This window comes from Solanum lycopersicum, chromosome 4 (genome assembly GCF_036512215.1).
Source record: "Solanum lycopersicum chromosome 4, SLM_r2.1".
NCBI lineage: Eukaryota > Viridiplantae > Streptophyta > Magnoliopsida > Solanales > Solanaceae > Solanum > Solanum lycopersicum.
The window spans coordinates 66,406,159-66,419,461 of NC_090803.1; the positions used below are offsets into that span (position 1 = coordinate 66,406,159).

Genomic DNA, 13,303 nt, shown 5'->3' on the forward strand with positions numbered 1-13,303 from the left:
ATTATTTTCCATGTTGGCAGCAAAGGAGGAAAATAGAAGGTTGAATGAATAGATAAGTCAAGAAAAAGGAAAAAAGGAAATATTTGCTGTGTAGCTTCTAATATTTTTTTCATATATAATTGACTATTGTTTTTTTGTTCAACTCAAGTCTCTCTCTCTATATGGTTTTGTATGAAAAGATGAAAGGTTTTGCTTAGCACCAAAAAGAGCTAAACACATGAGTTATTTCTTATGGAAAAAAAATAATTATTAGCTCTACCATCTCATAAAAGTAAGTTATTCATTTCTTTTACTTTTTCTTATCATCTTTGCTTTGGGTATGTTGTGTTGGGTTAATTACTTGGGGGTGGGGGTGTAAAGATTTATTTATATGCAAAAAAGAGTTTTTGAGTAATTTTCAAGATTGGATTTTCTTATCATATATCACAAGGGTGTATATATATATGCAAAAGAGAGCACCAAAAATCTTGAAGATTTGATTTTTTTTTTGAGTAATTTTCAAGATTGGGTTTTTATTAAGAGTGTATAATTATATGCAAAAGAGAGCACTAAAAGCTTTGAAGATTGAAAATTTTACTTTGTGGGTAGTTTCAAGATTAGATTTTTAAGGTTACATATGCAAAAGAGAACACTAGAAATTTTGAAGATTGAAATGGGTAGTTTCAAGATTGGAATTTTAAGGTTATATATGCAATAGAAAATACTAGAAACCTTAGAAATTGAATTTTTATTTAGTGGGTAGTTTTAAGATTGGATTTTAAGGTTACATAGGCAAAGGAGAGGACTAGAGACCTTAAAGATTGAATTTTTAAGGTAATATATGCAAAAGATAGCAATAGAAACATTAAAAGATTGGATTTTTATTTTGTGGGTTGTTTTCAAGATTGGATTTTAAAGGTAATATATGCAAAAGAGAAATACTAGAAACCTTAAAAGATTGAATTTTTATTTTGTGGGTATTTTCAAGATTGGATTTTTAAGGTAATATATACATAAGGGAACACTAAAAAACCTTAAAGATTGAATTTTTTATTTTGTGGGTAATTTCAAGATTGAATTTTTTAGGTTATATATGCAAAAGAGAGCTATAGAAACCTTAAAGATTGGATTTTAGTTTTCAAGATTGGATTTAAAGGTAATATGTGCAAAAGAGAATACTACAGACCTTAAATATTGAATTTTTATTTTGTGGGTAGTTCCAAGATTGGATTTTTAAGGCTATATATGCAAATGAGAGCACTGGAAACATTAAAAAATGAATTTTTATTTTGTGGGTAGTTTCAAGATTGGATTTTTAAGGTAATATATACAAAAGAGAACACTAAAAACCTTAAAGATTTGAATTTTTATTTTGTGGGTATTTTCAAGATTGGATTTTTAAGGCTATATATGCAAATGAGACCACTAGAGACATTAAAGATTGAATTTTTATTTTGTGGGTATTTTCAAGGTTGAATTTTTATTTTGTGGGTAGTTTCAAGATTGAATTTTTTTTAAGGTTATATATGCAAAAGAAAACACTAGAAATCTTAAAGATAGGATTTTTATGTTGTGGTTTGTTTTCAAAATTGGATTTTAATTATCATATGTAGCTAAAAGAAAGAACTAGAGGCCTTAAACTTTGGGGATTTTTATTTTTGGGTAATTTTCAAGATTGGATTTTGTTATCATATATACTAAGAGAGAGCAATAGAAACCTTAAAAATTGAATTTTTGTTTCTTGGAGTTTTTCAAGATTCTATTTTTATCATATTATAAGCTTTTGAAATGACTAAATTAGTTTAGTGGATTGTCACAAAGATTGATGGGAAAGAAGAAAGTTGTGAAGAAAACAAAAGAGTTATCAGTAGCAATAGCAGAATCATCAGCAATGAGTGGAGATTCACAACAACAACAACAAATTACTCCTAGAAAGAGAGGAAGACCAAGAAAGATTATTAGTATTGTAAAAGAAGATGAAGAAGAAGTTTCTGCTGAATTAAAGAAACTCAAAACAAATGAAGGTGAAGAATCACAAGGTGAAAACAAAAAAGAAGATGAATTTGAAGAGGATAAAAATTTACAACCACAAAAGCAACAACCTACAAGGAGCAGAGCTAGAAGAAAAAGCAAACCAAGAAAGAGTTGCTAATTTAATTTTTTCGATCAACAGTATTCCCACTTATCCTCCAACGATGTGACTCTGAATCGATCGATGATGGATGTGCTAAACTACTTGAGCTACTAAAATTCATGTTTCAAGAATCCCCTTTTTCTTTTAGGCAATTTTTGAAACAAAAGTAAATTTCATCTTTCCTAGTTTAATTTCTTAGTGCTATTAGCTAGTTTTTTTTTTTTTTTTTAAATTTTGTTGTTTAGTATGTCTATTTTAATTCTATGAAACATTTTAGTTAGGGAGCAATTGTTATTAGCTTTACACTCTGGATTGAATTGTGATATGTTACATTAATGACTTTTTGTGTTAAGTGTCATCTCCTTTAAAGAAACTCTGTATAGAGACCAATTCATGCAACATGCATTTGACTAATATGTGTATAATCAGTATATAAATTATGTATATTAAATTTAAAAGTAAGTACTTTTTTATTATAGTTTAATTTCTATATACTAACAATTAGTGCTCGGATGAGCTCTATAGACACCAATTCATGCAACATGCACTTGATTAATATGTGTATAATTTATGTATATTAACTTGAAAAAATAAGTAATTTTTTTTTTGGTTAGAGTAAAGTGGTTTATAATAAATGAGATGGTAAAATATGTAATCTTTTTTACTCTTATACAACATATTAGTATTCATATAACTTTTATATTTACTATCAACATAGGTTAAATAAGATTATTTTGGTATATATATTGAGAGTATTGTCACATTTTAGGAGGAAGAGATGGGATGTTAATTAGTCTCTCATTTCCTCTCATCCTAAACAGTAGTTGTGTAGTTTTTTTATTTTTTGACGTGTATTATTGTCTCAATATTTTACTATTTTTTTTTTGATATTTTAGTATTTTCTTAATGTATTTTCTTATATTTGTATTTTGATAACTTTTATTTGAATCGAAGGTATATGGAAATTGTTAATTAGTCTCTCATCCTAAATAGTAGTTGTGTAGTTTTTTATTTTTTGACGTGTATTATTGTCTCAATATTTTACTATTTTTTTTAATATCTTACTATTTTCTTAATGTATTTTCTTATATTTGTATTTTGATAACTTTTATTTGAACCGAAGGTATATGGAAATAGTTTTTTTTATTTCATAATGATATATATAAATAAAACGTATAACTATCTTTTCAAACTCTTCAAAGATAGAAATAAGGTTATCGTATACCTTATTTTTTATGAATTCATTATATAATTACACTGAATATATTGTTATGACAAATATTTTCCGCTTTCATTTACTTATTTAGGTGATTCTTATCGTAAAAAAGTTGTTTAAATAAGAAGTTTTTTTTTATTTGCTTTTGCTAAAGAGGAAAGTTGAGGTGATAATTGATATATTGTCAAAAAGTTTGTCCTTTTCATGATTTTGGTAGACGTGAGGCATTTTTCTTCTTTGTAATCTTTTGCGGTGATAAAATTATTTCATCATTTATTGTGTTTTATGAATGGACCAATCAAATTCTTTTTTGACTTCAAAATATTTATATTCACATAACAAATAGAAAAGATTTGTTTTATATACCGTATATGTATATATTATTTAACGATGATGAATGATGTGTATTTTCACTTTTTAATTTGCAATTCACACTTGGAAGAAACTTATAATTTTGTTATGGAGTACTATATAAGTAAAAAAAATATCGAAGGGTGCGTAGTTAAATTATATATAGAGGTGGAGCTAGCTTATATGTTATCGAATTTAGATGAATTCAATAGATTTTATTCTGTTTTTGTATAGATTTTATATAATTCGCTTTAATTGTATATGTATAGCGAATTATACATATATAAGTTTGCTATGAAGTGCAATTATACAAACTTTGCTATAACATACAAATATGAATTTTATGTTTGATATATGTAAAAGTTGCACATATTTAAATGACATTTGCTTCTTTTAAAGAAAATGTATTAAGAGATTCTGCAAAATATCAATGAATATTTTTGATTATGAACTCATGATTGTTGTCATCTATAAGTTGATATTACAGTAGAAGTTAATAAACTTTAAATTCTTAATCTATCTATAATTAAAAAAATATGATTATAATGCATAACATATATTGACATGTTATTTTTTTTCGAATTTGTGAAGCAATACATAATTTAAAAAATATTTACGTACATAATTTGAATAAGATTTTCACTATTATCGTTTGTGAAATCATAAAAATATAAAAGAAAGGACAGATATATATAAAAAATAAAATCAAACACCCATTTTGAACTTTAAATAATTTAGTACTCAACAATGAAAAAAATAAAAAATTCAGTTAATATGAAATACAGAGAGTAACTATATAAAATAATGTTATTTTAATCTTTTTACTTGTAAAATCTTTATATAGTGTCCAGTACTCACATTAAATCTCAATTTGTATCGAGTTCCCCCTATCAATATATTTTCCATATTTAATACTCCAAACCAAAAGTTCTACTACAATTTTGTTCTGCTGACTAAGATTTACTATATTTGTTAAAAATATCCACCAATGTTTTTTTATAAGAATTCGAAGCCTAAAGAGTGAAAAATGTTAACAAAAATTTTAAAATGGTATATAAATTTTTTTTAAAACCATTTGTGAGCGATTTTGAGGGCTGAAAAAAAAACAAAATCACTGCTATTTGTTAAATTTGATTTTTTCTTTAAAAAAAATTTAAACAAAGGAGCGATTTTCAAAATAAATTTCTTTTTAATAACTTTTTTTAGTATGTCACAGCTTATGCAGAAGACTTAATTTTAAATTATTATTTGTTAATTTTTTACTTCTTTTTTTTAAAAAAAAGTTTAAATAAAAAATAAAAATTTAAAATCAAATAGCTAAAAAAAAATTGATATAAAATCGCTGCCTTGACAGTTATTTTATTTAAAAAAATAAAAAAATAATTTTGATTTTAACTTTTTTATTAAAAAAAAGAAGCAAATAATTATAATAATAAAAAATTTAAACTTAAGTTGCTGTCTTAGCAGCGACATATTAAAAAATTATTTTGAAAATCGCTCCTTTGGGAGCGATTTTTTGTTTAATTTTTTTTAAAAAAATCCAATTTAACAAATCGTTGTTATAGCAACGATTTTGCTTTTTTCAGTGGACAAAAATTGCTACTTTATGAGCGATTTTACCGTTTTGGTTAAAAAAAAATTTCATATACCGTTTTGAAATTTTTGTTAACATTTTTCACCGCTTAGGCTCCGGACTCTTGTTTATAAAACTATCAAGTGGTGGATGATCTTCATTTTTTCAATATTTTCTTGATTTATAATTGAAACTTCAATAAATTCATGTGCTTTTCTAATAATGTTTTATTATTTAGCTTGCAAGACCTAAATTATTTATAAAGAATATTAAAAATAGTACTCGTCACAATTTATATATACATATTATTTTTTCACATTACTAAAGCTATTCATTTATCAATTTGTAAAATGAGGATATATTCAATTCATTATTTTTATTTTTATTTTTTCCTTAAAACTAATTCTTTTTAAAAGTGTAAATCGTATTGACTACCTGCATGAATATCGTTAAATTTCAAAAGAATTTCTCCATTGTTCATTTTTTTTTTAAATATATTTAGTCAAAAGAGTGTACGGATAAAATTAGAAAAAAAAATGTTAATTTTCATTTACGATTTCTTAAGTGGTTGGTAATAGTAAAAGTAATCAAAGTAATATGAGAAAGGAATCAAAGTATTTAAATTTCCATAACGAAATGTAAACAAATTTTATTTAATATGAGAAAGGAGGAAAGTAGTATTTATATTTCCATGACTAAATTTAGAACAAAATTTAATGTTGATAAACTGAATTATGATAACAAAAATGAAAGGATAAGAATGAGAGAACACACTAATTTTTCGAAAGATATAATGAATGAGATTCTATTGAGGTGTCTTGTAAAATCGTTGTTGCGATTCAAATGTGTCCACAATTACTCTATCGTTCTTTTATTCGACTTTGGGAGTGAGATGTTTGAGGGGATTGAAGGGCCACATATTCATACTTCATGTGTTTGGTTTGATGTTGGATGATGATTCCATCGCCATCTTGAATTTGAACGATTTTAATATGTCTGATTCAACTAGGGCTTTGGAACAAACTTGTTATCTTTCAATGCTTCCTATTTTGAAGTCTTGTTATGATAGCTCTCATTTTGGCAACTAGAACTTCTCGACTGATCTCTTATAATGTTCGAACTAACAAGTCGAAGGATCTTGCATTTCAATGTCTAGGTTTGGGAAAGCATGCAAAAGCTAGCGATTGCGGAGTATTTTATTATAATAATAATTTACTCACAATTAAATAACGAGATGATGGAAAATTGAACCATTAATCGAGCTTCTAAATAAGTACAGAAAATCAAATGATATACGACCTAATCATTTATTTGTGAAGTATAAGCATGTTTACTTAATGTTATAACTCTATTGTATGCGTAAAGTTATTTTTCCTTTCAAGTTTGAAGTATATATTATTAATAATGTTATAATTAAAGATATTTCGCTCGAATATCATTTAAAGCTCCGTGAAAACATCACTTACTTTCTCTTTTGTCTTCATATAACAAGTATAAATCACGTTTTCTTGAATCTTATTATGAATAAAGTGAAAGTCAACCTTATTCCTTAATTCGAATAAGAGACATTTCCTTCTTACCTTCATCAGTTGATGGACTTGACTTTTTCTTTATTCTGATAGGCGTAAGCTCGATCGAAAATAAAATTTGATCCCTAATTTTCCTTGAATAGACAAGATTTGTTTTATATACTGTACGTATTTTGTTATCTATATAGTGTCCAATGATCACATTGAGTCTCAATTTATATCGAATAAAACACATAGAAAAAGAGAATGCACTCCTATCAATATATGTTTCACACCTAATGCTCGAACTCAAAATTTCTATTACAATGTTCCACCGACGACAATGTTGCTCTCTATTATATTAATTAAAGACATCTATCGATATTTGTTTATAGTACTATCAAGATAATGATTTTTATTCTTCAATGTTGTCTTAATTTATGAATGAGCTTTTACAAATTCATATTACAACAAAACGTTATTACACTTGTAATAACTTTTTTTTAGCTTGCACAATCTAAATTGTTTGTCAAAGTTTCTACAAAATATTCACACAATTTATATTATCTTTTTCTTACTCCCTTCATCCAATATTATTTTTCCATATTAATGAAAAAATTTATTTATCAATTTTTAAAATCAAGACATAAACAATAATTATTATTTTTTTGCCCTTAAAATTAGATATTTTTTAAATGTGTACACCGTGTTAATCAAGTGCATCACATTGTGAAGTTTCAAAAGAATTCCTCCATTATTTTGTTCGTTCGTTTGGATTGATTTAAAAAAAATAACTTTTAAGTTAAAATTAAAAGAAAAATCAAACTTAAATGACATTTAAGTGAAAACAAAAAAATAGGGATAGTCCTGCTTTTGTTTTTTCTTTAAAACATTTTAAAGTCATTCTAAACTTATTTTAAATTATTTTTAATTATGTCAAACACTCACAAAAACTAAAATTAATTTAAACATATGTTTGACCAACTTTAAAATTAATCCAAACAAACTGTTAGTGTAAAAAGTACACGTATAGATAAAACTAGTACACATATTAATTCTTATTTATGATTTCTTAGACGGCTACTAAAGAAAAGTAGTCAAAGTAATATGAGAAAGTAGTCAAAGTATTTAGATTCTGGATTATAAAATTTAAATTGGGCAAGAAGAAAAAAAGTAAATTGATTTTCATAGTTAAATACAGAATAAAATTTAATAAATGAGAAATGTAGTCAAAGTATCATTTGAAAGTAGTCAAAGTAATTAGATTTGGAACAAATTTGAATTGAATAAGAAGGAATATAGTATTAATTAGATTTTCATAACCAAATAGAGAATAAAATTTAAAATGAGAAATGTAGTCAAAGTATTTTGGATTTACATGACTAAATGTAGAATAACATTTAATGGTGGTAAAATGAATTATTGTAATATAAATGAAGGATATGAATGGGGGAATTTCATCCTTGTCTATTTAAAGAATAAGCAATTTTGTTTTTGTTGAAACCTAAAAATGGATGATTGTGTGGTTCATTTCCCTGAAGATATACAAAAGGATATTCTGTTAAGATGTCCAGTGAAGTCATTGTTGCGTTTCAAATGTGTAAGCAAGAGCTGGTGTGCTCTTATCAAAAATCCTAAATTCGTTCAACAACACTTGAAGAATCGTAGCCCCCCACAACTCCTCGCCTATACTGTTGGTACCTCAAATGATGCTGGTCTAGGTCCCCGCTCCATAACTTTGATTTCTGAAGAAAATCCACAAACATTCATAGGTATGACACACCTCATAGGTTCTGTGGATGGTTTATTTTTAATGTATAGAATAATTGATACTATGATTTCATGTGCATTGTGGAATCCTGCTACTAGAGAAGTGAGATCCCTCCAAATCCCACTCCCTGCACCCATAATATTTGATGCCCCTCTGTTGGGGTTCGGGTTGGACCCCGTGACTAATGACTATAAAATTGTTTACTCTCATTGTGGTTATTGGCGTAAATATACGGCAACAGTCTATTCCTGTTCTAGGGGTTCATGGAGAATTTTTAAACCTAAAGAACCAGTCCCCTTCTACACAGACGTGAAACACTCATTTGGTACTGCTTATTTGAATGGAAGTTACTACTGGTTGCTAAGAGGGGGCGACCAACGTAATTACACCATTCTTTCGTTCGAATTTGGAAGTGAGATGTTTGAAGAAATCGAAGGGCCAGATAGAAACATTGTATCTACTTTTGCGTTGGGTTTGATGTTAATTGATGATTCCATTGCCATGTTGAACTATACCACATATACTATGCTTGCTTATGATATTTGGGCTTTGATCCAACCAGGGGTCTGGAACAAAATTGTGACCTTTGAACTCTTCACACCAATTAAGACTTGTTATGATAACTCTCTCATGACAGTCGTTAATGATTCTCAACTGGTCTCTTATAATGTTCGGACTAACAGTATGAGGTATCTTGGATTTCAACATCCGGGTTTGAGCAGACATGCAATATTGGGTGGTTGTGGGGTTTCTTATTATAAGGAGAGCTTAGTAACATTCAAACAACAAGAGCATGAAGATTTGGACCATTAATTGAGCTTTTCAACAGATGACATGTGACCTAATCATTTAATTGTTTTAAGTATGTAATTGAGCTTATATGCTCACACAATTTCATACTACTTGATTTTGGTCTTTGAAGAGTTGGTTATAGTCTCAACTTAATCTATAAAAAAAAGACTCTTTCTTTTGTGATGCTTTATAAAGTTTTGATTTCTATTTAGTTTAATTTTCTTATTGTTATTACTTAGTGTCCAGCAAAATGAAAGTGGTGTAAAAATAATATCCATAGGGAGCATTATTATTGCAAGTGTGAAGTACTCAAATATTCATTGATACAAGGTTATATTTGCTACACAAACTAATATAGGCTGATATAAACATGTTTGACATAACCATTAGAGTGATGCGATTGTATTCATTAATTGATATAATTGGTAATCTTCTTGTTTTCCTATGAATTCATTTCTATATTTGGTATAATACAATTGATACAACAAGAGAGCGAGCGAGGTAGAAGGTAGGGGACAGAGGAGAGAGATTTACGGTAAAACTTTAATTATAGTTATATTTGATAGTATTTAAAACTATCGATAGATATAGTAGTTATGTTTGCTAAGTTATGTGAAAATTTCATATATGCTACAAATGTTGTAACCAAAAATTCCAAAAACAATTCATCATCATCAAAATAACTTTCTTTCAGCTCAAATCTCAGAATGTTAACAAGTGATCTTTTTAAATTAAAAATATAATTCTTTTTATAAATATTTTGATATATAAGGTTTTTCGTCATAAGTTAATTTGAACTATCTATCAGTCAATGACTTGAATTGAGGGGACAGTGGCTACGTATATCTCAACAATCTTTTTGAGCTTCCGAGGAGGTTTTTGTTAAGATCGAAATAATTAAGTATGAAGTTCAATAATATGAGAAGGAGGAAGTTTATGTTTAGGTTTGCATGACTAAATGCAGAATAAAATTTAATAATGAGAAATATAGTCAAAGTGTTTTGATTTGAATGACTAAAAGTTGAACAAAATTTGATGATAACATAAATAAGGAATTTCTTGCTAGTCTACTTATAGAAATAAAGCTTTTATCATAATTTAATTATTTTTTGAAATAATTTCATCAACAATTAAATTGTGTGATGTAAAATTTTCTTTCAACTGCTTTATTTTGATCTACCATGAAAATTTTGAGTTTTTAAATATACAATCATTATTTATTATTGTAGAACATGCTAACCATTCCTAAAAGTCATTTTATATTTATAGTATAAAATGATGATATATGATATGATGTAATATGATGATGATATAAATAATATTTTATAATTATTATTAATATTTAATTAAATATATATTTCATAATATATATATGTATTATTTGTTTGTATATTTATCTTCTCCACCACTATTTAAAGATACATATACAGAGTGGCAAAAACAGTATCATTACTATTTTTCTTAGGTGATAGACAAAAGTACTAACTTTGTTTCTTATTCCCTTAGCAGCCACAAAAGTACTAATAATATTTTTATTATATCCTTAGCATCCACAAAATACTAAACTTTTTTTAGTACCCTCACGTGGTGGTAAATAGGCAGGTTGAATTAAACTTGAGCGGATTGAAAATAAGTTAATGAGTAATAATAAAAGATGGATTGAATAACAAATGGATTTGATAAAATACATGTTTGACACATATTTACCTATATTTTTATGTGTAAAAAGTGTTTTACTTTTTTTTTTAGGATGAAAAATATTGAATATACTTCATTTAGTTTTATGATTAGTTCTATTGTAGCATAAAACTAAACCCCACACCCAACTCCAACTCCCGATTTGGGACCCGACTTCCATCTTGGGATTCCCTCCGACTCGGGAACCGACATCTGAATTGATATTCAACACTCGAATCAAGATCCAACCCCAACAACCGACCTGGAACTTATTCAACTCTGACATCCTCGACGACTGATCCGGGACCCACGACACCTAATTTGGGATCTGACCTCGACTCTTGACCCTGAAATCTGACTCCTGACTCGGAACCCAACAATTGAACAAGACTTAATCCTGACCCCGACACTGACACCAGATGACTTGATCCAGGACTCGATCCTTAGCAGCCACCAAAGTACTCATTTTTTCTTATAACCCTGACCATTACTTGCTCTAGTTTGTTGTATGAATCCATCTAATTTTGTAAAGGAAATGTGTGCCTGTGACATCCTTTCTAATAAAAACTATATGGTAAGTTAAGAGGAAAAATCACTTTAATTTGATGTTTTCTTGTTATTTAACTAACTTACTAGAGTTTAATATATGTCAAAAAGTGGATAACTTCATTACTACTGAACTTTAGTTACTAAAATATTCTGTTTTTTTCATATAAAATTGTAAAGCTTTTATGTGCATCATGGCATTATGTTCACATTATTGAGTCCACTAATGTAACTTAGTTTATTCTCACTACATTACATATATAAATTGTTATTCTGCAGCACAACTTAAGTCACAAGAATAATTTGAAGCATTGTTCTTAGCCTTTAATACTCAAAAGTTATGTCGAGTCGTAGTTTGTTCCCCTGCTTTACTGTTCTGTTCTGTGTGATGAGTTTTCTGGCACCCTTTAGTAACGGTCAGCTTGATTACAGTTACTATGAGAGAACATGTCCGAGCTTGCATAAGATTGTTCGTTGGAATGATTGGGAAGCTCTCCGTAGTGACTCAAGAATAGCTGCATCCCTTCTTCGTTTGCATTTCCACGATTGTTTTGTAAATGTATAGTATTAAAGTACAACTTTTCTTATTTCGTTTGTTTGATAATCATTTTCATGATCAATTTATGGTTTATGATTTCGATAGGGTTGTGATGGATCTGTGCTGCTTGATGACACGTTCTATTTCAAGGGTGAGAAGAATGCTGCACCAAACCGCAATTCAGTCAGAGGATATGAGACAATTGATATCATAAAAGCACACGTTGAAAGAGCTTGCCCGTCAACTGTATCTTGTGTCGATATTTTAACTCTTGCAGCTAGAGAAGTGGTTGTCATGGTAACATTTACGCGCAGACAGATGAGTACTACTTAGAAGTATTGTAATACAGACAGATAAAATTTTCCTTTCGTGCTTTACAGGCAGGAGGACCGTTTTGGCCTGTTTTACTTGGTCGACGAGATGGACTATCTGCTAGTGAGGAAGCAGCAAATGAACAATTACCTTCGCCATTTGAGCCTCTGGATAAAATCGCGGCCAAGTTTACTGATAAAGGTCTTGATCTAAAAGATTTAGTAGTTCTTTCAGGTATATATATCTTTCGAATTTAGAGATTCAAGCCTTCTTTTTTAATGAAATTTCTGACTCTACGACTTATACAGGAGCACATACAATTGGCTTTGCTCAATGTTTCACATTCAAGGAGAGACTTTTCAACTATCAAGACTCAGGAAAGCCAGATCCAAATCTCGATTCTTCAATGTTATCGAACTTACAATGCACTTGTCCTGACACAGATGAATCTAACACCACACTTGCTCCTTTAGACATACAATCTGTTACGAGATTTGACAATGCCTATTACAGAAACCTTATGAACAACTCAGGACTACTTGAATCAGATCAAGTTTTAATGTCGAATTCTCAGACAGCTGATATGGTCAAATCCTACAGCTTGTACCCTCATCTTTTCTACGAAGATTTTGCTGCATCGATGGTAAAATTAGGAAATTTAGGGGTCCTCACGGGACGAACTGGACAAATTAGGGAAGTATGTGGCTCTGTGAGTAACAGAATGTTTCTGTCAAGTATGTTTTAAGTGTTAGACAGAGTTTATCGACTGTGCTTGCTTCTGTATGTATGTTTTTACTAGTAATAGTTTAACTCGATATCAAATGATATCGTCCAAGTAGTGGTAACTACTCATTTTAAGTCAAAAATAAATGAATAGAGGGCCGATAATATGTTAATATGGTGAAG

The 13,303-nt window shown here is 28.4% G+C and overlaps 2 protein-coding genes and 1 long non-coding RNA gene across 3 annotated transcripts; all 3 read left to right on the top strand.

Annotated features, from left to right (window-relative positions):
• LOC101258255 (uncharacterized) lies at positions 1-2,471 on the top strand. The gene is made up of 2 exons (XR_002027678.3): positions 1-271; positions 1,801-2,471. It is a non-coding gene; the product is annotated as an uncharacterized lncRNA (long non-coding RNA).
• Positions 2,472-8,189: 5,718 nt separating this feature from the next.
• LOC101268393 (putative F-box protein At4g17780) lies at positions 8,190-9,773 on the top strand. The gene has a single exon (XM_004238555.4). It carries the CDS (start codon positions 8,272-8,274, stop codon positions 9,343-9,345), a length of 1,074 nt encoding a protein of 357 aa, XP_004238603.2. The 5' UTR covers positions 8,190-8,271; the 3' UTR covers positions 9,346-9,773.
• A 1,979-nt stretch (positions 9,774-11,752) lies between these two features.
• LOC101268682 (peroxidase 10-like) lies at positions 11,753-13,302 on the top strand. The gene is made up of 4 exons (XM_004238556.5): positions 11,753-12,106; positions 12,191-12,382; positions 12,466-12,631; positions 12,706-13,302. Exons 1-4 carry the CDS (start codon positions 11,888-11,890, stop codon positions 13,140-13,142), a joined length of 1,014 nt encoding a protein of 337 aa, XP_004238604.2. The 5' UTR covers positions 11,753-11,887; the 3' UTR covers positions 13,143-13,302.
• Position 13,303: the final 1 nt, after the last annotated feature.